At 39.1% G+C, this 26142-nt stretch overlaps 1 protein-coding gene across 5 annotated transcripts in view; it reads left to right on the top strand.

Moving 5' to 3' along the window:
• Positions 1 to 325: 325 nt before the first annotated feature.
• gtdc1 (glycosyltransferase-like domain containing 1) overlaps positions 326 to 26142 on the top strand; it is a 44394-nt gene continuing 18577 nt past the window's right edge. For 2 of the 5 annotated variants that reach the window (XR_013798468.1, XM_079619893.1), the window contains exons 1-4: positions 327 to 628; positions 6734 to 6961; positions 14972 to 15139; positions 16134 to 16307. Coding sequence is in view for 2 of the 5 variants with exons in the window: in XM_079619893.1 (XP_079476019.1) it covers positions 6783 to 6961; positions 14972 to 15139; positions 16134 to 16307 (521 nt within the window). In the remaining 3 variants the exon portion in view is untranslated. The other 3 variants (XR_013798467.1, XM_079619894.1, XR_013798469.1) reach the window with 3 other exon arrangements.

Raw genomic sequence — 26142 nt, 5'->3', positions numbered from 1 at the left:
GAGCAAAATGTAGGCTAAGTATTCAGATAAAATGTGGGACAAATAAATAAGCTTCATAACTGACTGTCTTTTAATTATCAGAAGATATTATTATTTATTAAATGCTGTCTGTCATTCCGAAAATGTTTTCAGTTGTATGAGTTTCCACATATAACTGCTCTCATAAAAAAAAAAAAATCCACCAACAAATGAGGTTTTATATGGATTCTAGCAAGACCAAGCTGGTCATTTATGGTCATTATGGCCCAAGCTGATCTAGATGATGGATCAGCTGGACTACCAGCTGGTGGGACAGAGATCAACATTGTAGACCTTGATCAAGCTGGTTAGGGTTAGTAGACCACCTTGGCAAACAAACCAGCATGTTCCAAAACCTGTCTTAAGCTGATGACATGGGATTTCCAGCATAAAAACAAATGTATTTTGACAAAATTATTTATCGCTCTAAAACATTTTTTTATATATTATAAATTATATAAGTTATCATATATGGCACGTCCCACATCTGCATAGTTCATACAAACACATTATGACGCCTGCAAACAACTTTATGGTAGCGCTGGAAGAACGTAATCACGCACAATGACGTCATGACGTAAACACGCGCCGTGTTTCCTATCAGGAAGAGGTAAGACTGAATTAAACACGCGAATGTTGGCAGATTTCAGCCTCCGTTACTGGTTTAAAATCAACGAGTGCTTATCATTAGCTTGCTTGAGTAAAGGCAGAATCGAGAGCGCGGTTGTGCAGTTATAGCGATATGTGTCTTTGTCTTAGTGTCTGTTGTCTTCTAAACACATGTTAAAGTTAATTTGTTCTCATTGCTGTGATGTGAATTAATGTAATAAAAAAACGCTGTCGTTTGTACAACGTTCCTTACAACTTCCTCATACAGTGGCTCAAAATATATTTGAAGGCTGTGTTTGATGTCTTTGCATTAGATAACATCTCAAAGTAAGTTTTTTTTAAAGCACCCTTTTCAAGCATTTCATACAAAAAAGATTGCTAGGTTTGAAATGATTACACTAGTATAGAGACGTTACAGAATTCAAAATGACGAAAGAAATAGAGACTCTTTGCTTGTCACACGTTAGCGAATCATACTGTATGTTGATGAACTACGCATGGTAGTTCATGACACCTATGTGAACATAACAAGAACATCATACATGCACTAAAATGATCTAAAGTTTGTTTAAAAAACATTGCAAACATTATTTAGAAACGTGAAAGTTTTTGAAGAAAAGCGTTGCCAGCATAATGCCATACATTTGACATTTTATTGTCATTATGAACTTAATGTGGCTTTAGCTTCCAACACCTTAACGTAGGTTTGCTGAATAAAATCAAGATGTTTTAAAACGGCAGCCAGCTTTCAGGCTGAAATAAGAGACAAAGATTTTAAATATCTCTCTTCAGAATATTGTATTATTAATCAGTGGTCACAGAGATGCTATAATAGTGGACAAATGCAATATGTAGATACATGAGAGTTAACTAAATCTGATATTCAGACATTCCTGTAGTGATTTTATGTATTTAGATTATCAATATGGTACTGAATATGACCATCCTTTACTCTAAATGCTGCAATATGATGCAGAGTAGTTTCTTTAGATCATCATTTGCATGGTTTCAGCTGGACCAGCTGTTTTGCTTAAAATTAGTCAGCAAGAGTAAATGAAGAATGTAGCCTCGAAATGTCTCAAAGTTGGTCCTGGGGTTTTTGTCGACTTTTGAAAATGACTTTTCAACATCGCAGACAATTACAAATAACCCAGAATTTACCTGCCCTGTTCCATAATTTTGGAAGACAACAGTAGGACATTTTTGCCTTTATAGTACTATCGTTTTTATTGTCTTATTTTGTTGATCTGTTTTGCTTAATTCAGTCACTGAGATTTACAAGCAAGTCCTGTTCGCTGTGGAGTTTGAGTTTAATGACCCCTAAATGAAGGAGAACCTGTGTGCTGCATTACACTTTAAACAGGAAACTTTTTTTTGTTTAACCACAAATGGAAATAGGCCTACATAGATATGGAAAGCTAATTAGAAATGTAGTGACTTTTGGTAAAATCTGTCTACATTTAATCCATTCCAGTAAATTGTATCGATGAGGAATTAGATTTTACTGCCCTAAATTTGAATTCTAAGTAATGACAAAAAGAGAAATTCAGCATTGGGATATTTTCCAACTGGACCCTTTTGAAATAACATCATCCACACATCCAGTTACACTTTTGCCTGTTTGAGGTTACTTTGCCACAAAATGTTCATAATTTTCTTCACTTTTGTATTATTTCTTTTTTAATTAAATTTTGGTTACATCTTGATAGTTTAAACAAGGCTCTTTGAACTTTATTTGATCAACTTCATGCTTTCCATGTCTGTGATAGAGGCCATTTTCTGTTATCTTATCACATCTTGAACAGTAATAGACAGAATTTTCTTTTACTAGACATTTGAAATGAGCCTTCTGAAGGAAATTTTCTTTCAGACGACCTGTACAGGAATCAAATGTGTTTAGCTTTTGTATTATTAAAAGCCTAGTCTAATTCAGAATGCTGTAGTCTGTCACCTAATTGTCAACCATAAATGATAAAGAATCAGGTTAAACTCTTCAATTCATGGCACATGATTACCGTGCCTGCCGTTTCGCAGCTTCGTCTCTGTCAGCCGGGTGTGCAGTGATTAGCATGTAAGTGCTAGCATGTAATTACAGAGCAGCTTCTTTTCCTTTAATGATTACCGTTAACACAAAGCCTCTGACGAGGTGAATGAGGACACGGCTCACTCTATTAAAAGACAGAACAGACACTTGGATGGTCTGAAAATTTAATTCGTGGAAAATGTGAACTTCCTCTCGCTTTTCTAACGTGAGATCAAAGGCATTTATGAATAGTACTTTGTGCCCTCGGTGCGTGAACCTTCTGAAAGTGCCAATGTCAGTCTGAGCACTTCGAATTAAAAGGTTTCAGGAACAAATGACTATCATTTTACAAGGCTTAATAGTGTTTTAGTTGATTGGGATGCCACTCAGTTCAGCAGAGACTGTCTGGAGGTTGAAGAGGTTGTGTTGGCAACATTCATTAGACCAGTTTGTTAAACAATATCATTGCAAAAAAGCTTTTTTGACAGTTATTTCACGCTGCTTGAGCTGATGAAATTGTATTCCTCATATCCATTGACATTGGAAATGTTAGTTAGGTTGGATAGTTAGAAAAAAAGTAGTTAATTAGCTTTTTCTTTTATTCGATGTGGGTTTTAACAAACGTTAGGACATGTAATGTAAAAGTTTCACGTCTTAGGCGGTGTAGAGTCATAGCCAAAGTATTTACAAGGTTAAAATATTGCTCAAATATGAAGTCATCTGAATGCAAGCTATGGAGACGGCCCATTGTCTGAATTTATGCGCACAGTGAACTTTGAAGGAGCTTCACTGTTTGCCCACTCATTCGTGACCCAGACAATATGTGATGGCACTAATATTTTTTTCCTCTGTGTGTAGGTTTCGCTTTTTTAATTTGAGCGACCAACTTGTGAAAACAAGGCACGTTGATATGTGTCTACTGCAGCTCTTGTTGTGCACTTCATTACATAACAATAAAGTGTTTGCAATAAAGCAAGAGAAAAATCTCTAGTTTAAAATATGCAGGTTCATTCCTTTGCCTTACACCTTTATCTTAAGATACACATATTCAATAAAGGTTTAAGGCAAAGAAGCATCTCATAATTATTATTAATGTTATGTTTTAGGCAAATTATTTTTCATGTACTTTTTCATGCATGTTGGCAAACTCATGACCTGAGTTGTTGACACCACATGGCTTTTATTTTCCCAAAAAAGTTTTTCGATTATTAATAATATGCAACACAGTTTTGTTAAAATTGTTTTTAATAATAATAATCCTTCATCAATAATCATCATTATCATAAGTAAATCAATATTTATTATGATCATAAATAAATAATAAATGTATAAATAATTAAAATATTATGCAAAACTAGTACTACCCAATCATTTTTTTTTGTAGAATAATTTAATTCTTGAGTCTTTTTTCCTTATGATGTCAGAACAGTTAAATCACCCATTTTTGACTTCATGCATACAATCAAATGAATTGGATTTAATTAATAGATTTTGGAAAAGATGAGCATCATGTCATTGACCCATATGCGTACATCATTTAATAGCCCAGTTTATTTTGCTTGGTGTTTTACTTTGGATACAATCCCGATGCAGCACGGTCAAGGCTCGTCCTCATGTTGTTCCTCGTATCGCTCAAGTCTAATTTCAAGTGATCAGCCGTGGCTTTGGTCTGCTGTGTGGGAGTACATAATCGGATGTTTCATTCTGGCTGAATTAGCCCTCCAGAAAGACCACATCACTTTAAGGCCTCCTCCTGCCCTGTCAGAGTCCATCGCGGATGATGACGCAAAGACACACACACATTCACACACGCATACACACTCAAGACATCCACGGATGGCTAGAGGCTGTTAAAATGAGGTGTTGAGAGTTGGCTCACACGCTCCAATGCGCCATGTTTCTGGGTGCTTGTCACTGGGCAGTGCCATGCTATCCGCCCCCCTGTACTGGCACTTATTGGTGCCATTGGTAGAGTCACTTTTACTGATGGGTTTAATCGTCAGGATTGGTACTGGCGCTTAATATGACGTCTTTGTGCACTGCCCCTGCGGATGTATCAGCTGCATCCCAGTTTTTTTTCTTCTGTACTCTGAGGCAGAATCTCTCTAACGCTGCCTCTTCCCCAGTATTTTGAGAGCCAAAGGAAATCCTGTATTTCATCTGGAATAATGCAGTGTAGATAATGGCCTGTCTCCTCGGGAGGGGGGGTGGATGTTTTTCTACAAGAAAGAAGGAAGGAATTTCTATGGTTTATTCTGTAGGTGGACATATGGGTAAATGTGCCACCTTAGATGCTAGTGTAGATTAATTTCATCAAGCTTCTTATAAATGTATTTAAATGAGTAATAAGCAGTATAAATAGTTACATTTAAATGCCAATTTATTCTGTTCTTGTTTTCATGCTTTTATTTTTCATATGGTCATGACTTGGCAAAAGGTTAGTAGCTAGTTATTTATAATAGTCTTAGGCATGTAAATGCAATATTTCATGCCGCCTTCAAAGGTATTTTGACTAAATCAGTAGAAATTGAATCTCCTCTCTGGTGTTGTTATGGCGTCCCATTGATTTGCTGGAGTTTACTCTTACACAGGCGAGCCTTTTGAATGCAGCAATGACTCAGCATCCATCGACAGTCATGATTTTGCTGCTTTTTGGTTGTGAGGCCAGGCACTGCGGGGTTTCCCTTTCACATGAACTGTGTGGGGGGCTGAATGCGACAACATTAACCCCTCACTTTCCTCTCCATCTTGAGGTTGAATGCTTTTCACGCCTTACCTGTGTAAAATGGAGGCTCTGAGGTAAAAGGGTAGAGGTAAATCACTGTGTGAGAAAATCCCACTCTGTGTATCCGAGCGATTGGGAAAACCCCAGCATTTCAGGTTAGACGTTTAAACCTACTTAAGTTGTTACATTTCCAGTTCCCTGTTGCAAAGTTTTGATTGGTTTTCACAGTTCTGCTTGCTAAGAAGTGCTTAGCTCAGCAGTGTTTATCACATGGGTGTTTACTGTTTAGACTGGTAAAGTATGGTCGAAGCACCACAAGATACCACTTAAATTTGTACAAACAAGTTAATGTGATTTTTGAAGTTAAACTTGAGTGTTGTCTAAGAGGGTCAGGTTGCCAGTTTAAATTGTTAGATGCTCAGGAAGTTATTTTGAAACAGTAGCTTCTCAAGCTACAAGCTTGAAATTAGCAACAAGCTAACTACATAAATGTATTTAAAAAGCAGTTAGCTAGCTATAACAAGTTGCTAACTACATTAGCTGTGTCTTTTGTTCTCACAAATTATCTGTATTTATCTGCCACATTAACAATAAGGGGGATCTGAATGAATGACTCACTCACATGAAAATAAAAATATACCCCTTTATCGGAAACTTAGTGACAGCAGCGTTTAACTAAATACTATGCCATTGAAAAGAAAACCTAAAATGGTGTGTAGGAAGGAACGTGGAACACAGAATCATATTTTCTTTCTATGTCCGATTAAACCAATTTACTCAAATGAATCCAACTTCTTGTTGCTACTTGAGGAAGAGCTTTTGGTTATGGCCTTAGTGCATTCAGTAGTACCGGTACATCTATTTATTCGACAGAGCTACATGCTTCTTGTTGGACAAAGTAGCTTTTTTTACTGGAAAACTTACACTATTTAAAGAAGAAGAGGTTGTCTTACTGAAGAAGTGAGTTAAATTAGTAATGATGCTTTAATTTCTCGCTTTAAGTTAAGTTATCAAAACAACATAATCAAATTGCGAGGTATACATTTCCAAATGATCAGCTGAAGTATTTTAATTTTTTTTGCTACATAACTCATTATGCACTCCAGTTATGACTTAACCGTGACACATATATGATGAAATTCTAGGTGACTCGGAAAGTACTGTACGTGGGCGAATTTTGCCGTGCAATTATTATTAACACCCTCTCCAATACATGGTTATTAATCATAGGTTATAAAAATATCATTTTCGCTATGATTGTTGTTTATGGCCTTCTTTTTTATGTGAGTCATTGAAATGTGATGTTTTTTGTATTCTTTTCTGATTGATTTTTTTCCCTGTTTATTTGAACTCTACAGTAAAAGCCTGCATTCACAATAAACATCAGGTTTGGCTGGGCCTGTATCCATGAGTGTGCTCTTGCTGGAGGCGTTCTGTGGCGGTTCCCACAAACAGCTGGTTGATCTTCTCAAGCAAAGTGTTGAAGACTGTGTGAGCTTCACTCTACCTGCGAAGAAATGGCACTGGAGGGCCAGAACTTCTGCTCTGTACTTCATGCAAGCAGTTCCAGCAAGTTCCACGTACAGGTCAGCAGAGGTCATCAGTCTCGTTGTGTTCCTTAAAGTAATTTTATAGTTAAAAAAAGAAGATAAATATATAACTATACTGGCACAAAAATATTTGGACAGTTTTAGACATTCTATGTTATTAATTATTTCAATGCATTCGATAAAGAATGTCAAAGCAAGTGTCATCTGCAATTAAATCTTCATGTGCTTATTGGGTTCTCGTAGACATATTATTTACCAAATCAAAGAACACCATTTCAGACATTTGCATGATCTTAAATGTTGTCAGGTTAAAGGACAAGTTCGGTATTTTACACTTAAAGCCCTGTTTACAGATCGTATCTGATGAAATAGAACGGTTAAGATTAAACTTTGGACAGATGCTGCTGTCGCGAGAATTTTAGGTTTATATCGCTTTCCTCCCTCACCCCCACAATGGCAGTCTATGTGCACTGGCAGATTCCTTCCTAAAACACATTAAACTTTCGTTTACAAAGACGTGAAACTCACCGAGTCGTCAGGGGTGTTCACTGATACGGTCCCAAAAAAAATCGCTGAAAAAGATGCATTCCAACAGCTTTTATCGTAGTTTTTGTCCAACTCCATGACTTGTATTGAATGTGCTGTGTGAGGTGCGGTATTACTCCGCCGCTGGAGTGTCTATTATTCAAGCTCTCAACGGAAGAATCACGGGTGTGACACGTTTGGCAAAATAGGTGCACAAAAGCTAAATAAACCTAAAATTCTCGCGACAGCAGCATGTGTCCAAATTTTAATCTTAACCGTTCTATTTCATCAGATACGATCTGTAAACAGGGCTTTAAGTGTAAAATACCGAACTTGTCCTTTAAGTATAATCTGTCTTCAATGCACTTACTGACTTACTCAGTTCTACTGTACTCATACTTCAAACATATGTCATTCCCCAAGTCCTATACTTTAAAGCCACATAGCTGTTTTTTCCTATTTACTGCAAATCATGGCTGAGGATATTGCTATACAGCTAAACTTGCAGGAACAAATATTTTAGTATACCAAATACTTATTTTTTTTTAGAATTCTAAATCCTGTATGAATCTAACACATTTCTGCATTTCCTGCACAACCTCTCCATAAAATTATGGATCAGATTTCATACAGTTTTTTTTATTGTTTTGCATGTATATACAATGCTTATATATTTTAACCTAAGACTTTTACTAACTAATGCTAATTTTCTCTGCGCTGCTGGTGTAAATTCATCATGTTTTTTTAAAGCTTTTTCCTTCTTCTGAAATCACAGACATACTGTACACTGTAAAAAATTCTAACTTCCCCAACTCAAAATTTTCTAGTGACTGGTCAAATCTAAATTTTTCATTTGGCCCAAGTAAAATTCTGCAAATTTATAAAATTAAATTTGCAGATTTTTACGGGCCAATTGAAAAATGGAGATGTGAGCAATCACTAGAATATGTTGAGTTGGGGAGGTTTTTTTTTTTTTACAGTGTAGCTATCTAGCTATTGTCATCTTTTTTAAAATGTCTACTAACACATCACAGTGCTTTGTGTAATAACACCAGTGTAATGTGGTTTGACATTTTTACACGTAATACTAGGATGTTCTTTAAAGTCAAAAACAAACTTCAAAGTTAAAGGTGTTGCTGGTACATGTGGGTACACATTTTGATCAGTCACTATACGATCAGATTAGCTGACACAAGATAAACACCAACGCTGAGATAAATGTAAGGAGTGTAATTATAGCTGCCTGTTTTAACAGAAGAACCTGAGTAACACTTCACAATAAGGTTCAATTTGTTAAAGTCGGCATGAGAGGTGGCCATAGTCTTTCTTCCCTATTGTGACATATATTCGAGTGAAATAGCTTTTCGAACAAGAAAGATTTTGTCCATCGGGAATTGATTGGATCTTGGATGGTTGTGGTTAGCTATTGCTGGGATGTCATGTGAGTGACAGGTTGTCCAGCCCTCATGATGTTAGTTAACACATCATCAGAGAAGAGTTGTCATTGCTAGAGGGAGGGGAAGTTATTTTGATTAAAGATTACAGGGGCACATGAATTAAAAACAAATTATGTGCACGGATAAATAATTTGTATTAAATACGACAAAATAATTGTCGATTTTGGTTTCATGGTGACTTTAACATTATATACATCAATGTATATGGACTGACAATACATTTTCTTTTTTTTTCTTTTTTTTTAGCATTTGTCTAATCTAAATTAATTATTTATAAATATACTAGTGTTTTTTTAAATTCATGTTCATTCAAAATATAGCTAATGTTCATTTATACAAATGTGTAGAAATAAACATAAATCTAGATTAATGAATACTCAAATAATATACAATGATATTTTCAAATGTGTGCCTGCACCTAAAGTGCAATACATGGGGAGATTATACACTTATATTTCTTAATGGAACCCTGTGATGTGTTGGTTCAAATAGAGTTTCTAAAACTGCATAAACAAGGACACAAACACATTTAGATAATGGGATCCGATAGGGACTTTCTTGCTTCCTTTTAAGGGACGGAGAAACCGCAGGTGGGTGGGGGAAGCCCTGAGCATTCCTTCAGCTGCAATCTCATCTCGCTGTGCTCGAAGCTAAGCAAAAGGAAAAACATACGTTTCATTCCTGAAGTCAGGTATCAAATATGCACTGTCATAACCCTTCACATGTCAACTGGACGCACTTTCAAAACTTGTGTCAACTGTCAGGCCATTTGCAACTTGCCCTCATGGCGACTATTGTGAACATATTTGAATGTGGTCCATTTCATTGAATAGTGATTGTCAAAATGGTTCATCTCTTCTCATGCTTGCAAAACAAAATAATGAAGAGGTACTAAAGAGACAGTAACACTTTACAACAAGGTCCCATTAGTTAGCATTAGTTAAGGCATTAACTAACTGTAACAGTGTTGTTTATTATATCATGTTTCTGGTTTGTGTTTTCACTGTCTTTGGTTTTTTCATTCAGTTTGTACCTTGTTTATCTGCCTTGTTAATTGTTAACTATCCCTAGTCATGTTAATTATTAGGTCCCTTGTTTCAGGTGTGTTGTCCTATTAGTTTGTATGGTCCCGCTCGTTGTTCTCATTTGCCCCAGCTGTGTCTCATTCCCTGATCCCCTTTGTGTATTTAAACCCTGTGTACTCTTTTGTTCCTTGTCAGTTATTGAATATATGTACGTTCCTGTTCCGTGTTTATTAAAGTCTACTGCTGCATTTAGATCTGACTACCGCCTTTGCTTCCACGCAATTCATGACAGAATAACTGACCACACCAGGATCTAGCAGTTAGTACCGGGGAACAACCAAGCAAGAGGTATTATGATGGAAGACGGATTCTACCAGAATGGACGGTCGCTTGATGAGTACGTGGGGGCTTACCTAGAGTTTTATCATGAGACCAATTTGAGTGAGGAAACACTCAAATATAATTTCTGGAGTGGGATGGACGACACGCTCGGCGCAATGCTTCTGTTAGATGCGGAACACCTCTCTTTTGTGCAGTTTCTGGACCGAGCGTTGTGGGTGTGCGGTTCGTCACTCACTGTAGGACTCGCCGAGGAAATCAGCTGTGGTCCCAAACCAGTGCATTCTGCCAAGACCGTTCCAAGTAAGTCCAAGCACAGTTCATCTAAGAGAGTTTCTAACCAAGCACTGAGGAAGCCCGTTCGCCGCATCCGCACAGCCGAGCCCGCTCAGCGCGTCTGCACAGCCGAGCCCGCTCAGCGCGTCTGCACAGCCGAGCCCGCTCAGCGCGTCTGCACAGCCGAGCCCGCTCAGCGCGTCTGCACAGCCGAGCCCGCTCAGCGCGTCTGCACAGCCGAGCCCGCTCAGCGCGTCTGCACAGCCGTGTCCAGCCCTGCCCAGTTGTCTGAGTCCAGCCCTGCCCAGTTGTCTGAGTCCAGCCCTGCCCAGTTGTCTGAGTCCAGCCCTGCCCAGTTGTCTGAGTCCAGCCCTGCCCAGTTGTCTGAGTCCAGCCCTGCCCAGTTGTCTGAGTCCAGCCCTGCCCAGTTGTCTGAGTCCAGCCCTGCCCAGTTGTCTGAGTCCAGCCCTGCCCAGTTGTCTGAGTCCAGCCCTGCCCAGTTGTCTGAGTCCAGCCCTGCCCATACAGAACCATCATTCTCTGCAGCGCTCCCTCGCCGACGTAGGAGGAGGAAGAGGACCCCCTACAAATCCCAAAGTCTGGAGGTCATACAAGTACGGTCTGTTCTGCCTGTCACTCCTGTTGGGGATGAGGAGGTTGCTCTGTCTGTATATGTTGCTGCTCTTATGTGTGTTTGGGCTACCCACACAGCAGCAGATTCCTGCCCAGATACTACCCCAGTGCCTGCTACCAGCCCAGAGACAGTTTGTGAGCCACCTGCTACTTCTGTCAGCCCAGCTATGGCCCAGAGAGTTATCCGTGCCTTTTATGCCATGATGGCCCTGCGTGCCTGGACAGCACACACCTCCCAGCTGACTGTCTCCTGCCCTTTCCGTGTTCCAGAGGCCGTCCCAGAGCCCGTTGCCTGCCCGGAGGCCGTCCCAGAGCCCGTTGCCTGCCCGGAGGCCGTCCCAGAGCCCGTTGCCTGCCCGGAGGCCGTCCCAGAGCCCGTTGCCTGCCCGGAGGCCGTCCCAGAGCCCGTTGCCTGCCCGGAGGCCGTCCCTAAGCCCATGTCTCTTCAGGCCCAAGAGGCTGTTCCAGAGCCCTATGCCAGCCCGGAGGCTATTCGCTTTAATTTCCCCAAGAACTTTTTGGGGGGGGGCAGTAGGGGTCCGGTGGGGACCATGAAGGCCACGTCGACATGGTCCTTTTCCCTACTGTCTTTGCTCCAATCCCCTTCTGTGTATGCCCTGCCCTGGTCCCTGTCTGAGTCTGCTCCGCCGTGGCCACCGGCACGTCCTGCTCCACCGTGGCCACCGGCACGTCCTGCTCCACCGTGGCCACCGGCACGTCCCGCACCGCCGTGGCCACCGGCACGTCCCGCACCGCCGTGGCCACCGGCACGTCCCGCACCGCCGTGGCCACCGGCACGTCCCGCACCGCCGTGGCCACCGGCACGTCCCGCACCGCCGTGGCCACCGGCACTTCCTGCTCCACCGTGGCCACCGGCACGTCCTGCTCCGCCACTTACACCGGTACCGTCCTGTTCCGCCATGGCCACTCGCACCGGTACCGTCATGGAGTCTATGGTCCCCGACTACCCTGTCTGGGACTCCATGATGCCCACCCCTCCCGCCCAGGTCGTGTTCTGAAACGGCGCGAGGCCACGCCTTATGGAAGGGGGGGATAATGTAACAGTGTTGTTTATTATATCATGTTTCTGGTTTGTGTTTTCACTGTCTTTGGTTTTTTCATTCAGTTTGTACCTTGTTTATCTGCCTTGTTAATTGTTAACTATCCCTAGTCATGTTAATTATTAGGTCCCTTGTTTCAGGTGTGTTGTCCTATTAGTTTGTATGGTCCCGCTCGTTGTTCTCATTTGCCCCAGCTGTGTCTCATTCCCTGATCCCCTTTGTGTATTTAAACCCTGTGTACTCTTTTGTTCCTTGTCAGTTATTGAATATATGTACGTTCCTGTTCCGTGTTTATTAAAGTCTACTGCTGCATTTAGATCTGACTACCGCCTTTGCTTCCACGCAATTCATGACACTAACATTAACTAGCAATGAGCAATACATTTGTTACAGTATTTTGGTACAGTAATCTGTGTTAACATTAGTTAAGAAAAATACAATTGTTAATTATTAGTTCATGTTAGCTCAGGTCCATTAAACAATATTAGCAGGTACAACTTTTGATTTGAATAATGTATTAGAAAATGTTGAAATTAGAATTTTTCATTGTTAGTTCATTTTAACCATGTTGTTAACTGACGTTAACATATGAAACCTTATCGTAAAATGTTACCAAAACTACAGTGCGCCAATAGCAATGCTTGCTTTTCCAGATCAGCACCTTTGATAATGCAGTTACAAACCTGACTCAGCACTGAGGAGCTTGCCCACCCACTGTGTCTCTTATCACAAAGCCAAAACGTCTGGTTTAGTTACGGTTAATAGTTTGTGCTGGAAAAAAAATCAGTGGGCGACAGTTACGGTAACGTCACAGTTTAATGAAAGCCAACAATGGCTCCTGTGTAGGATTGTTTACACACCTTGGATGAAGTTTGTATCTACTGAGTACATTAATTTGAGATTTAAAGTTCTTTCCACTGAGATAGATGAGTCAGATCTAGCTTTTGGCTTTTGGTGTTCCCATCGCTCATTAAGGTTTATACGACCAATACCATTTACCGTCTGCCTACTTGCCTCGTCAACCACATCAACTGGACTGACCTAAAAAGTTGCATTAAACTCGAGTGTCTGTCCTCACCTCCAGTTCAAAGGGAACCAGAGTAAGCCTTCCTGTTTCATTATTATTGGACGCACTCCACTTGACAATTTCGAGAGGAAAGCAAGACTAAAAATAGTAACTTCCATCATCTGGTTTGATTTCAGAGTTGTGTGCAAGCAAGGATTTGGGAGGTGCCGTTCGGCGCTCGTCCTGATGGAGTTGAGGAATGGAGACGTAATCCTGCCGCACAGTTACGAGGGCACAGGGTGGTAGAAGGTCCCCCTTTCACGCTGATCTTAAAGCAGTGTGATTGGTTTTTCGTATAGTTAAGATTAGGAATTGGTTAGGGGGAGCTGGTCGTAGATTAGCATAAAAGGGACTCTTCTGACAGCGACAGAGTCACGGTCGCGAGGCCGCGGGCTCCCCACATCAAAGAGACTGGCGAGCGGGCTGGAGGGTTAGACTGACAGGCGGTGGGGGCTTAGAGGGGGCTGGGTTCATTTAGGGAGACCAGAACTGAACTTCAAAGCCCTTGTCCCATGGCTTTTAGCACATACAAGGGTAAAATTTTCAATGGTCTCCTACTTGTGTATATAACATCTTAAAGCAGTGTTCATTAACCTCAATAATGTTTCTTTCAGCAGAGTGTGCAGAGATTTCTGTGTCCTCTTGTGTTTCAAATGATGCTTTTCTTTTTCTTTTGCAGATCTAGGATTTCATTTTTTACTCTTAAGTCAATTGAAACCTCTGTCGCAGGCTTTTTATACATTTTGCATTTCAAAAAGTTAACTTTTTCAATGTTAGTTCTATTAACACTACTGTGAAAAAAGTTTCAGAAAGATTTTTTTACTTTTATTCAGCAAGGACACTGATTGATCAAATTGATCAAATGTGACAGTAAAGACATTTATAATGTTACAAAAGGTTTTTAAACTTTCTATTCATCAAAGAAACTTGGGGGGAAAAAACGTGTGACGGTTTCCACAAAAATAGTAAGCAACACAACTGTTTTCAACATTGATAATAAATGTTTATCTCAAATCGGTGACACTTAAGATTGGAGAAATGGCTGCTAAAAATCAGCATCGCATTAACATGAATAAATTGCATTTAAACATATATCGAATTGTAAACAGTTATTTTAAATTGTAATACTATTTCACAATATTACTGTTATATTATTCTGTTTTTGAGCAAATAAATGCAGCCTTGGTGAGCATAACACATAAAAAGAATATCAAAAACATTAAAAATAATCTTACCCAACCATACTCAAATATGGGTTAAAGTACTTACAACAGGAGCTCACACTCTGAAAAGTGTCATAAGAACAGTTTTGACTGGATTTTTTTGCAATTTTAATCACCCAGTGTGCCATAATCACACATGGTCACTGAATGATCATGATCATGGCTACTGACTGTTTAGAATCAAATTTTTTATCTTATTGTTTTATTACAATTCTCAACATGATTATTTAATAATTTTCCAATTGCAATGCCTTGAAAAAGGGGATATTAAGGGACTTTTTCCCCCCACATTACAACAGGCTTTTGTGGTCAGAACAATTTTTGTCACAATGAGGATCAGTGCTTAGACCTATGATGGAGCATTGATATGCAAGTGAGCCATGGCAGACAGCAAATTAATGGTTCCTTTTTTTATCTGTTTTTTCTTTCTCTGTCTCGCAGGGTTTTGTTCACAAGCTCCGTCCTCAATCTTGCCGAGCTTGTAGCCCTGCGGCCTGATCTCGCTCATCTTAAGAAGGTTCTCTACTTCCATGAGAACCAGCTGGTCTATCCAGTCCGAAAGAGACAAGAAAGAGACTTCCAATACGGTTACAACCAGATCCTCTCATGGTAATAGCAGAGTCTGGTGAACTTTACAAAAGTACCTGTGGAAGAAAAACATTACCTTATTATGGTTACCACACATATCTAATGTGCTGGATATTACACATGCTGGATTTAAAATAAATAATCATAGCACACAGTATGTAATTTCAATTTCATCATTATTTTCCACTATAGAAAAAAAAAAGAAAATGCAAATTTGTGCAGAACTAAAATACATTAGTATTTGAAAGAGAATGAAAGTGCTGTGAGTTACTCTAAATAGTTTTTACGGTTCATAGTGTGCATTGATGACTAAATATAATTTAGAGTAGTATGGCAGAGTATATGCCTTTTTTCTCATTACGTATGTTAGTATGCCAGTAGTCTGTTAATAACAAGTACCATTTCTGTACCAGATTGGATTTTTATTCACAAGAGAGACAGTGTGTCTGAGACAGAATAGTTTATCATGCGCGTTACTTGGCATGATGTGGTTGGTTAATTATGGGATCGTATAATGGCGCTCTAATTCTTAAGAACTCAATGTTTTAAAGCCTAATGTCATAATCAATCTTGATGCTTGAAAGAAAGGGTTTTAAGAGCTCTAATTGGAATACATTGTGATTGTTGTCTGTCAGAGTATCATGTCAATAATTCAAAGGCCCAACTTTATTAACGTGGCAGAACAGTGACACAAAAAAGAGCTCGGCTCCTCTAATTCACTCTCTAATTGAGTGCAATGCAGTGATTGATTCTGGCAATTGGGGTGTGCCATTTAAAAACATGGTTTGTTTGTGTCTGTGGATTCTAATCAACATGTATTAGATATTTTAAGTGACTAGTTACTATAGATGTCTGCTAAGCACGGCTTTCCATATAAGAGTGAAGTTCGCTTTTCAAAACGTATGTTGTTTTTTTCGAGAATTAATTAAGGAGCGGAGAAATATTGTGACATTTTGTGGCTTGCTTTGTCAGTGTTTATCTTCCTTCCTCATCTAAAATGAAAATGTTTTCCCAGCCTAGTTGCGGATGTGGTGGTGTTCAACTCCTCGTTCAACATGGAGTCCTTCCTCTCCTCCATCTCAACCTTCATGAAGACCATGCCCGACCATCGGCCCAAAGACCTGGACCGGCTCATCCGGCCCAAGTGCCGTGTCCTTCACTTCCCGATTCGCTTTCCTGATGTCACAAGGTCTGTTCTTTATATCCCTCACCACAGCCTTCTAGGGATCACTCCTCCACTGATTAAAAAATGTGCTAGCAAGTTCACTCTTAATCCGCCCCCAAAAGCTGATCGCGTATGCAAGCGTGGTTAATGGCGAGTGGGCAAAGTTGTGTAAGAAAGTGATTAGAATAGACAGCTTTAATATCCTGTGTGGATCACTTGACACGCTCCGGCTACAGATACGTGCTTGTGCTTGGGCGCACATGCATGGACATACACAACATGCCCACTGGGACAGAAAGTGATTTCTTTGTGTTATAGTCTGTTTGACTCTAGATGGTGTAGAAATTTGTGTTTGATTTTTGTGTGGCTGAGCGACCGCAGTATAATAATTAGTGATGATTTTTACTCGGGGCGTTTCATCTGCATTGAATGGCAGGTTATTAAAATTCACCATTTTTCCAAAAAACATTTTCAGAAACCTTTTTGCTCATGTGGACGCAAGCAACTGTAGTGAACTGACTATTCATGCTGTGTCCATTAATTATAGATTGCTTTTTAGTTGGTTATCATGACTTAAAATGCATATTCTTTTGGTATTTAAAATAATCTTGCATTTTGAGATTGCTTGATTAGAGGAAAAAGCAAATATTTCAAATGCATGATGTCCTTGCGGTCTCACTCGATGGTCCCTGAATTGATTTATACTTTTATTTAGGGTCTCTGAGCACACTACTCTCCCCCCCCTACAGCTTTAAAATCTCACTGTTCTGCGTACTTCATTTTGACTTGCGCAGTCTAGATTGGCTTCAAAATTTGCTTCCCGAACTGTCGTCTTCGATCAGCAAGCATGGGTGGTGTTTTTTTCATCGCCCCTTTCCAAAGCAATGTCAAGAATAAGTCGGCTAGAAGCAACTCCTGCTTCTTGTTAGATTCCTAATGAACAGCAAGCAGGACCCGAAACGAGTGGAACAATATTGTAAATTCATTTTGATTCAAGGCATTCTTGGGCTGGCTTATGTGTGCTGGTTTAAAGATTAAAGAGGCTGTAAGCATGTAGTGCATACCATTTCACATTCTCCCTTAGCTGTATAGCAGTCTTTGTCATTCTGATGTGCATGTCGCTATGCAATTAGAAATGTGTGAAAAGTTGCGGATTGGTTGCAAAATTTGTCAGTAGGTTTCATAATACAAACTTTATATAATTCTAAAGAGATCAGTTTGTGTCCATTCAATTATGTGTGGATTGAGTTTTTATATATACTGGAGGATATATAATATATATATATATATATATATATATATATATATATATATATATATATATATACTGTATATAAAATAACGTATAACCTCAATGTGTGTGTATATATATATATACATATGTAATATTTATATTTTAATATTTATACATATATATATATATACACACACACACACACATATATATATATATATATATATATATATACACACACATATATACACACACATATATATACACATATATATATATGTGTGTGTGTGTGTGTGTGTATATGTGTATATATATATAAATATTAAAATATAAATATTACAAATTATTTAGAAAAAGTGTATATATATATATATATATATATATATATATATATATATATATATATATATATATACAGTATCAGCTATAAAATATATATATTACTATATAAAAAATTATTCGATATTTAAATTATAAATAAAATATTATATACTGTATGTACACTCACAAACACCCAATATTATAAAAGCGTAATCTATTAATTTGAATCTGAATCTCATGTGTTCTATGTGTTAGCTCAGCATAAAAGTGTCATGTTATATATTTTTATTACATATTTCTATTTTATATGTTTGCGCAGTCCATTACTTTTCTGCCTTCTCTTTGTTCTTTCAATCTGTATATCTAAAATGTTTATCTTCAGGTCTGAGCAAGGCATGTTTTCCATTATCTCTCTGATGCATGATTTTTTTTGTTTTTTTTTGCTTTAGTCAGTTCTTTGTTGACAAAATCAAGATTTTTAATGCACACTTAAAAGAAATACCCAGCCGCTTTGTGTTTTCAAGTTTGTTTTTCGTGATTTAGAAGAGCCAGACCACTGAGGTTACGTTTCAGTGTTTGTCATCACTAAAACAGCTGTGTATGCTTTACTGTATATGCACCTATATTGATAACATAGCTCTCCCTTTTTGTTACGGAAAATACTTTCGTGTTTTAGACATGCAAACTGAATGAAAAAATACTGTATTGATGGAAACAGTTTGAGTGAATATAACGAAGAGCTGGGTCACCTTTGTACATGATATTTCTTGTGTCTTTCCTTTATCTTATATACTAATGATTCGCAATCCAATTTGACCAGATGCTAAATCTATCTTGACTATAAAAAAATATATTATTTTTTTTCAGCACAAACTCTCCTCCTTTCTGTGTTAATTATGCTTTTTATATATTGCACCTTATTCACAAAAAATATTACATAAATAATAATATGCTATTACCTCAATTTTATTTGAAATAAATATATCAGAAATTGGTGAGCTTGGTGAGCGGTCGGAAACCTTGTATGACCAAAACTGCTACTTTTCAGGAATTCAGGGGGGGAAAAACACTGTAGTTTTTAAATAATCAAACACTGTGTTGTCAAAGTTGATATTGATATCATTAAGTGGATATCATTATATATGATCATATACTTGCGTGTCATTATATTATAAAAATTTTACCAAGAGTTTTTGACCTGTGAATGTTGTGTTTTTCTGTTATTAGAATAGCTGCTTCTGAGGCAGTGCATCACAAGTTTTCATGAACTTAAAGGTTATGAAGTTTATTGTATCCGTGGCTCTGAAGTTTATTGTTGCTGTAGCTCTGTGGCTTGTGCGTCTGACTACCTCAGAAAGTTGTCAAAAGTGGACAAGCTCAAAGCGTTTTAGACCTTGTTTACACCTGTATTTAATGTCGTCCACTTGGGATCCGATCGACCAAAACGCATCTTAATACCAGATGTAAACAGGGCCTTAGTGTGTGGGGTGTTGTCTTGGTCACATCGCGGCACTCCACACACTATAGGAACAAAACTGTTAAATCTTTGTTTTTTTATCGTCATGTTTGTGGTCTCTCACATTTTGAAAATCTGATTTGATTTTAAAAATCTTTTAGTGTGGGCCAGCCTTTATATGATGATGCAGCACTGGTCTGATCGGGACAGAGACTATTCTGTCAACTGTCCCGAGCATCTTTAGCCCTGCCCAGCACTTTCATTATTGTTTTGTACCTTTCCGAATTAGCACAGAGGGCCTGTTTTGAACACAGGAGGTAATGTGTGCTGTTTCTGTCTCATCTGCGCATCAACACCCGGGTGATGACGCCGTAAATGACTGGTCATATTAGAGCATACATGACTCCCGTTGATCAAAGTTTGCATAGAGTGACTGTTTTGTCAGGTTTTTAAATAATTATTTTTACCATCGCTGTTGTAACAGCGTATTGGGATACCAGAATGTACCAGATAAGAGATTTATATGATGCAGGCAGCAGTTCTATCAACAGCTTGTCTCCTTCACTTGCCATACTGAACTGCAACACACCAACATGTGAGGAACTGTGATGTCAGCAATAGATCTACATACTAACAGGTCATTGCATGCGTTTCACATGAACGTAGCTGTCCAGAGTGTATCCATCGACAGAAACATATACATTAGCGGAACTGTCTGTCTGTTTTACGCGTTTTTATAGATGCCTCATCAGATTTGAGATTGACCACGGTGCAAATTAGAATTACGGTTATCATTTTTACATTTTTTAACCAAGAAATGTTATACCTCTAATAGCATGTACAAATAAAGAGCACTATCAGTGCTGTTTGTATGTCTACTTGTGTGTTGTTTGTTATATGTTTTGTTTCTATGAGGGGATGGATGTGCCCCTACGCTTGGTTGGATGTCAAATTTGCCCTGTGTGTAAAATGTGGGTTAAGATGACATTAGTAATGTTGGTCCACACTAGTGTGTGTGCATTTTTGCAAAAGTGTGTGTGTCCGTATCATGGCTAAGAGACGCTGTAAGTAAGCTGACACTGATGACGCAGGGCTCTCGCCTACAGTGTTTCTCAGCTCATTTTCAGATGGTAATTCGCCCCTTCCAAAGCAAACTCACAGAGTGTAAGGAAACGATTATATGCATGGCCGGCCATCCGTCAACATGCCCTGGGTTCTTTTCTCAGCAACCAACTTTGTCCAAGCCTTTTAAGAATTTAAAAATATTCCCTGAGACAAACAAGAGAAGAAACAGAGTATTTGATATGAAATATCTCGCAGGTGGACTCCTGTTGGCCCCTTGTTTATGTGATGCATATTTCTTTCATTATTTTGTTATTTTTCTGTCAAAAGAAACAAAAAAAAGAAGTAAAATATTTATAATTATGAAAATATTGGCTCTACTGTCATACCATATTCTCAACAGATGCTGTTAAAAACTAAAGAAAGACTGAAAGATGTCAAGAATACTGATGTAAAACGTACGGTATAGTCGCGAGAGGACAGCCCACAAAGGTTAGTATAAGGAAACTCCCTTTAAAGTAAATAAAGTACAGGGTTAGCCCGCAGTCACCATCCCCATTTAGTGGAGAAAGATGGAGAAAAATAAACAAGGTAAAAGTAACCTCAGAATGAAAATATCTTTTGTAATATCTCATTGAATGTAGTATAATCCAAAGAAATCTCTACTTTAAAGGCTTCTATTCCCTCGCAGTGTCCTTTGGATCAACTTCATCAGACCTCACTTATTAATTGGCTTTTTGCGTTTAGCCGTAATTCAATCGCGATTGACCCTAGTGAGCAGGAGCCCAGCTGAGCGGGGGCATACCACATCATCAATCACTGAAATCCACAACGCTGGTGGCCGCTATTAAAGGCCAGTCTTTGTATTAAAACACAACAGCCCAACTGGGCATGTTTGCATAAAGTCACATGACAATCAGGTGTCCTTTCAAGAGTTTCAGCCCTAAGGAACCGCCACATCACAAAGACACTCCTGGAAGGACTCGAATGTAATGCTGCTCTGATTTCCATTGTTCTCCGCTCTGGCAAAAGAGTGAATTTGGTTTCCATAGCACTTAACTGGCATCAGATGTTTGCAGAAAATCCCACGCACCCGATCGGAATGCTACGATTGATGGCCAGCACTGTATTGATCCCAATGCTGTGATCTAAAACAATGACAGTTCCTCCTAAGACAGGGACCACAGTGCTATCAAGCTCATTGAGGGGAAAATCCATCACAGGAATCTCTCGCTAGACTCTCATTGTCAGGAGGACCAGGTTTTCATTAGCCCATTTAACTCAGCACAGATAACTGAAGCTACTTTTCAAAGTTGGTGGGGAAAAGAGGGTATTTGGCTGCTTTTTAAAAAGCAGTTCAAAGGCATGGATGTGACTCTCTGTAAGGCGGCCTGCCGCCAATGACTGACTGGCGGAGCGATTCTGTTACTGAAGCAGATGGCAGGATATCCTGCTGTAGAGATTGTCTCAGAACGGTTCAAAGGGAACAGCGCAGTGGAAATTATGCGCCTTGGTCCCATATCGAAGTAATAAAGTCGCATCAAAGACGCCGATTACCTTGTTACATAAACCAGTGCCACGGCTTCATAGTTGTGTGGGTTACATTATTTAATTGAAGCGAGTGGGTGTGTTTTTGTAGAAATGTGTGTATAACATTGAGTTGTGGACTTCACTCAGTGATTTCATCCCTGGGCGGCTTAGGAAACCATTCCAATGAATTGGAAAATTTGCTGTTGGTCCAGCGCAAGCATGTTTTGTAAATACGCATATCTAATAAAAGCTGCTTTTGTGATAAAGCTGCGATGGATCTGCTGATGTTGAACTTCTGCTAATCCTACTTTTCATACTTACTCAGGTCCCCGTGGAGGCCTTGATTATCACTGTACTCCCTTGGAGTCGGTAGCCACCAGCGGTCAGAAACTCATCACTTGGAACCCGAGCTCCAAATCCTCATGCGCCTTGCTACTCATCCTGTAGCACTCTCTTTTTTGATTGCTCTTAAGCCTTAATGTGGGCAGGATGGGGTGATGAGGAGATGGGCTTTCTTAATCAAATCGCTGAGCGTTTAATCTTGTCGGTGAAACATCTGGCGGGCACCTTTTTTCATTTGTTTCTTTGACATCGGATTCCACCACCTCGTGCTTTGAGGACATTTTCAAAAGGGATCTCTATCGTTGTGGCATGAAGACTCTTCAGTATGTGTCCTGTGAAAATAATCCAATGGTAAAGCCCAAAGGTATGGCATGCGTCTGATCTCCAGATCACGTGTGCCAGGAGCGAACCACAATTGAGTCCATATGGTGCTTTCAAGTGCTAGGAGCGAACCGTGATAAATAGGAATGAATCAAGGATAAAGCCCCTGGCTTCAGAGATTTGTCCCAAGCAGCTGGCTTGTGGCCATAGGTTTTGCCATGATGTAATCAGGACATGCAGGTATTTATAAAACGCAAGTAAAAATGTGTCATCTTTGATTGTTTGCTCGTAGGGAACGTTTGCTCTTTGCTCTTAGCTTGCTCTTTGCTCATGAATTTTCTAGTCCCAGATCTCAAAAGACCTCAGACCATTTTAGAAACCCAATCAAAGTGTAATTAATAATATTTATATTTTAATAATAATTAAATATTCTGTAAAGTTTGCTGTGAACCAAAAAGCTCTCAGATGCTGAATACACTGGATTACGAGCTGCTCAGGTGCTGCGCTTCGCTTTAAAACACACAGCGCATCAGACTATAAAGTTATTTGATTAGTTTGCAGCACTAAACTATATGATAATCGGGCATCCCCATTTTTTTCTTTTAATTTTACATTGGATGTAATTTATTATTAGCTCTTCATCAACTTGCCCTCTTGCAGTTCCCTCAACACCCCCCTCCCCCTACCCAAACCCCCACCCCCCAGGTGTTTCCGAACCCCTGTTTGAGAAACCTTGGCTTTCTAGTTTGAAGTGACCGCCGTATGTATATCTTGCTAACAGTCTTGTGTTGTGAAAAGACTGAATTTAGATTCAGTTGGTCACTTTTTTTTCCACAGTGCCCAGCAAGGGCTCAAACATTTATTTTGGGGTTCAACTGTTGTCTTGGAAAACTAATACTTAATCTTGTTATCTTTTTGATACTGCTAACACCTGCTCAGCTTGTTAACAAAAAGAAGAGGGCATGTAAGCAAAGTATAGACAGTGAAACATGACATCATTGCTCATGTTCCATGTGTAACTGAAACAGAACTGGGCATTTTTGCTTACTGTTCTGTCTCTATGGTAACAGCACCTTTACACAAATTGTTCTAACTTTCTTATCATTTTAAACTAATTTCAATCTGCTATCTTCCATTAAGCAAAACACATATCTCTGTTTAGAATAAAACAATACTTCCATTGCCACTGTTAACATCTAACAACTGACGAACAGCTATGTGCTTGTGAGGGACTGAGATGTCGAGGTTTTGTTTGAAGTGATCATGCTGTTATGCGTCTGTTTCACATGACAGATGTCATAGAAGGGGCAGATTTTGACACAACTGCACAAGCCATGTCAGATTTGGTAAGCCATATGCACATTACATAATACGGAAAGTCTGTCATTGCTAACGCATTCCATAACCCGATGCGATCATATCCGTCATCTGCGTTAAATGGAAATGGGGCAAGTCCGTAGTGTCGCTGGAAACCTCTAGTAGCCTTCTGTTTGGTTACCTCCTGTGACCTACTTTAGCTGTACTGCATGTCAGTCTTTGTCATTAAGAGATGAGTCCTCATCCCAACGCCGTCAGAGGTATGATATTTTTATTCTCAGTGTCACGTAGAGTAGACTAAAGTCCAGGATGTGTGCCGCAGTTGGGACAGGAACTTTGGCGTTTGACTATGAGGTCAGTTGGTAATAATGAATGTAGATGTTAATGTGCAGTAATGACCTTCTCTGTCCACATCTCAGAGGCTCTCTTCAGGTCTCCTGTGCCCATCATACCAGACCTCTGTCAAGCCACCCTACAGGGCACCCACACTGATGAGACTAATGCTGGCCACGGTGCTTTCAAAATGACACACTTGGCCGCATTAAACCTTTGCGTGATCATTCGCTTTCGCTCAGTGGGCAGAGAGTGTTATAGAGATGTTTCAGGTTCAATACAATTTAAGCTAAATTGACTGTTTGTGGCATGATGTCTGTTACCACCAAAAATAATTTTGAAAATGTTTGCATTTGTGTAAATTTATTGGAAATATTTCAATTTCAATGCCAGTAAAGCCAGTTGTCAAAGTAACTAAAGCTGTTGTACTTTTTTTGCTATCATTTCATGCAGCTCAATCTGACTTGTGCTCTTAAAAAGAAAAAGTGCTCTCAATGATTACATATTTTATATAATCTATGTTTCCCATTTAATTGGAGCTTCTTGATTAGCAAATAACAAATAAAAGACAACATTTAGACAACTCTACAAGTCAATTCAAGTCACCTTCATTTATATAGCGCTTTTTACAATACACATTGTTTCAAATCAGCTTTACAGTGTTAATAGGAAATTAATGGAACAGAGATTGTTTTGGTTGTACAAGAGCTCTAAAAGAAAGTCAGTGTCTCTACAATTCAGTTCATACATGTAAGTGCTTTAACAAAAAATATTTGGATTTTTATACCCTTTGGGCCATGTGTACTTCGATTTTAAGCGCCTCAATTTCATCATAAAATTTGCTTTTTTTATTTTGCGAGTTAAATATATTTTTGGTATTAATCAACATTATACAATTGAGCTTAACTTGTAATGAACCCCGTTACTTTGAGCTGTCCTGAGCTACCCAGAAGAACTGCCCGAACTGCCGTAGAAAGTTTGCACGTAGCTCTCTCCGCTTCTAAGCCGTCACAACGGCCAACCTCAAGATCAATGGAATTTTTCATTAGCCTGGGAAAAAGAGACCGCTTGTGATTATTGCCAATAAAGGAAATTAGATGAAATGATTTTTGACTTTGATTTTCTTTCCTCCCTCTTTTCCCCAACCATCCTTTCACATTTAATCAAATGCAAGGTAAAAGTCATCTCTGAAATTGCGCCTGATTTATAAATAAGCTAATTGGTGGCATTCTCCCTCTCCTGTCAGTGGACACGGCTGTGTTTTTATTGCCTAGTCAAAACCTCCTTGTGTAATTTTCAAAATGGCCCTCAAAATGAAATTTTCCTCCCAGCTTGCAAGGCAGCTCCATCCCTCATACCTTGCCACAACCACCTTCTTGTCATCTCTTTAGTGCAGCTTTATGTAGCCTGGCTCTCCTGTCCACATCTGTTAGTTAATTCATCCATTGTGAAACTCTTCCCTGGCACTTTTATCAATGGCTAATCTAATGGAGGTGAACTGTTGAGTGACTGCTCTCATTGATACTCTGTCTTTCTCAGGGACGTTGGGAGAATAATAACGACACCGTTTCATATTTGGATGGCCATTGATCGCTGCTGAATGCAAATTTACTGAGATGGGGATTAGAGCATTGCAACTGAAACAGCAACTTCAAAAGAACGAATAGCAAATGCTCTGTGGACATTTATTCTGTGGCTTTAACAGCTTTCTTTGAAGGTTCTTCCATTCAGACCACAATTTACCTATCTGTATTTGACTAACGCTTCCAGAACTTGATTTCATCTAGATGAATTTGCGGTCAAAATGCACAAACACTTACACAATTGTGTCCTGTACCCGGAAACGCTTTCAACACAGTTGAGAAGATAAAGAACCAATGAGAAAAGGAAAATAAAGGACTGCTTTTTCTTCTCGTATAATTATTTATGACAGGTACACAACT

The sequence above is a fragment of the Phoxinus phoxinus genome, assembly GCF_949152265.1.
Source record: "Phoxinus phoxinus genome assembly, chromosome: 7".
Taxonomy (NCBI): Eukaryota; Metazoa; Chordata; class Actinopteri; order Cypriniformes; family Leuciscidae; genus Phoxinus; species Phoxinus phoxinus.
This window is presented reverse-complemented; position numbering and strand designations above follow the sequence as displayed.